We start from the raw sequence: 3,116 nt of genomic DNA, 5'->3' as shown, positions 1-3,116 counted from the left end.
CAAAAACTATAATTATTAATGTTATCAATATTATTATCTATAAAGTGATGCTTTTTGCAAGATTGTGAATACGTTCGATGAGCGGTAAGAATTATGTGCCCACATAGCGGGGGGGGGGGTTGACAAAATAGGTAGAAAAAGTGAACCAAGATTCTACGCGTCTTAGTGGATGTTAAGTCTTTTCAAATGAAACAAAAAATTAACTGTTTGCAGGTCATTAACGCTGTTGATTTCCGAGGACATCACTGGTCTTCAAGTTCTAACAAGAGACGGAAAATACCTCAACTTATCCAAAGCAGAGGACCCTAGCTACGTTCTAGTCAACCTCGGAGACATTATGCAACGATGGACAGACGACGAACTGATCGCAGCCAATCACAGAGTTGTATTCAACGACGGAAAGACGACTGCTGAAATTGACCAATCAGAAGAGAGCACGGACGATTGTGATCCAATTGTGTGTAAAAAGCGTCAATCGATAGCATTTTTCTCTGTACCCGATATTGGAACGCTAATTGAAGGTGTAAAGGGAGCAGAATCGAAATATGAGCCAATTTTGATTGAAGACTTTATAGCTAATCTTGTCCGACAGGTATACAAATTGGAGAAATAATTTACATAAGAGAACAGAAAAGATTGAAAATGTACGAAGGGCTTCAAAAAGCACAATTAACGTTGCGTGAAGCTAGAATTTAGTTTTGAAAGTAATTAATATCCTGCATTTGATAATATTGAAACAATTTAAAAGTGAAGTTCTGCTTGTTCGACCTAAATAAGGATAGAAAGATCAACTTTTGGGTCATTGAAATATAAAGATAACTAGCGAAATTTGAAATTCAATAGCCTCCAGCCAGCAAGACTTGCAAATTTTTTGAAAAATGAGCGCATCTCAGTGTATTTTTTACAAAGTTTCAGCGCATTTCGGCGCATTGTTATGTGAGGTGTTTGTATTGAAAATTTTACAAATTGAGCAATTTTTTCTATATAATTTTTCAAAAAAATTCTTGACCATGGAGCTGAGAATTACTGTTGCATGTTTAAACATTCAGAACTGTATTGACAAAAAGAATCTCAGTCTTTAAAGTTGTGTGAAATTCCTCATATAGCAGTTATTTAAATATCGTTCCTTGAGCTTAAAAATCAGTTTTGCCTTTTTGCAAGAAGTTTTGAAATCGCAATCAAATTCAACTCATAATTTGTTTAAAATTAAGCTTTATGATTGCGCTACTCTCTATGAAACATTCAATCAAACGTTTTCTATTCTCTTTACAAAATTTTAATCCATAATAAAATGTTGTTTTTTTTCATAGCTAAAAGAATTTCTTTTGAAAGATTTTGATCACAATTTGCTTTTAGCAAACACCTTCTTATTCAACTTCATTATTTCCACCCTAATTTAAATTCTACTCGAAAATTTGTTTTTGTTTTTTTAATCTATTTTTCTGAATTAAACTCATCAAAAGCAATAATCTAAAATGGGCACCAAATGATAACTATACGCCTTTCAGTAAGAATGTTTTGTGAAATAATGTAACTACATTTTGTCTAACTTTTACGCGCTACGGTTGAAAGAATTAAAATAAACAGAAAGCATCAATTTGAAAACCTTTTTTCTTTTGTATTGTATGTTAACTGAACATTATCAAATCTTTGCATATGTTACACTGATAAATGAAAACAGGAAGATTTCCGGAAATGACTCACCATTAATCTGGCATTTTTCAACACTATGATCCAAGAGAAAGATTGAAGAAAATGTAAAAAAAGATTATGTAAAATAACAATGAAAAACTTTGAATAACAAAAAAAATTGAACTAAAAAAAAATCAATTACTCTTTCATATAAAACAAACAAACAAGAGAACGATACTTTTTTAACAAGCAATTTGGAAATGTTGAGAAAACACAACTATACCAGCCGTTTCATCTCCACAGAAGTTTATATCTCAGCAGAAGAAGAGAAATGGAGATAAAGAAAAAAAATGAAGAATAATAATTACTTTTTTTCTTCGTTTTTTCTCAACAAAACATTTCTTTTATCACACAGATGCAAAATTTTGTTCACCAAAAAATACCTGCCAGATTTGAGCTTTTATTCACCTCCCTGTGAATACAGTGAAACGAAGGAGTGAGCAAGAAGCAGCTAAAGGGCCTAGAAATCCCAAAAATTGACAAATCTCCTTGAAACTGGTTATAATATCCAGAAAACGTTAAAAACCTTTCCAAACAAACCTAATATTATTGATATACCTTATTGAATTTTTTACCGTAATTCATTTTACTGCGTACTTTTTAGTTTTACGAAAAAAAGTTTATACTAACGCTCAATTAGAGAAACTTTATTTTACACCTGAGTTTTTCGTTCCCTCAAAAAACGGCAGCAGGAGCCGAAGAGCGACTTTTTCGCTACCCCGTCGCTAAATTTTTTTATTACTCATACCAATCCAAATTGTTTCACGCGTTTCATTTCGTGCTTCAAAACTCAGTCCTAAAACTGACTAAAAAGACACTTCTGCAAATCCAACTTCCAGTCGTGATAAAAAGTGAAGTGCGGCACAGAGCCGTGAACATCTGCGAATGTTTATGAATTATCGTTACGATGGTTTATGTGTTTTCTCTCTTGTTAACTGAACAAAAGCTGTTCATTGCAATATGCATCAACGCTTTTTACCAAAAAAACTTCCTGTGAACGCTTAAACGTGTTGATTACGATTATGAAAAGAATTGATTTATTTGGTCAACAGTCTTTTAAGGCAAGTTAACCTAGTAAAACTTCGCTCATCGTTTCACGAAAAAAATGCGAAATTGAATAAACACTTGAATTAAATCAGTCTAAGTCGAAAAATAGCATTGCAAAATTTGATTACAACAAATGCTATTCCAATGAATTTATTCGTCTTCTCGTAAATTTTTTTATCGCCTTTAATTTAAAATTTTTTAAAGATTTTTTTAAATAGGGTCATTTCAAACCCTTATTTTCCAAAGTTATTTTTGACAATGTTTCTAAATAACATTTCTTGTGTTTTCACTATTCGAATCAGAGAGCAAACTTTGAAACATATATAGGTCTTATTTAGATCCGATTTGAGTAAATTCAATCGAGCAAGTTGAACATT

The 3,116-nt window shown here is 31.9% G+C and overlaps 1 protein-coding gene across 1 annotated transcript in view; it reads left to right on the top strand.

Moving 5' to 3' along the window:
* The window catches only part of LOC142336823 (uncharacterized), an 88,823-nt gene extending 88,065 nt beyond the window's left edge, over positions 1-758 (top strand). Inside the window, exon 4 of the mRNA XM_075385762.1 lies at positions 214-758. Coding sequence (XP_075241877.1) covers positions 214-613 — 400 coding nt within the window. The 3' untranslated portion in view covers positions 614-758. The remainder of the gene's footprint in view (positions 1-213) is intronic.
* The last annotated feature ends 2,358 nt before the right edge of the window (positions 759-3,116 follow it).

The sequence above is a fragment of the Convolutriloba macropyga genome, chromosome 3, assembly GCF_964194025.1.
Source record: "Convolutriloba macropyga chromosome 3, txConMacr16.3, whole genome shotgun sequence".
In the NCBI taxonomy this organism is placed as follows: Eukaryota; Metazoa; Xenacoelomorpha; order Acoela; family Convolutidae; genus Convolutriloba; species Convolutriloba macropyga.
Note: the sequence above shows the minus strand (reverse complement) of the source record. Positions and strands in the feature narration are given on the sequence as shown.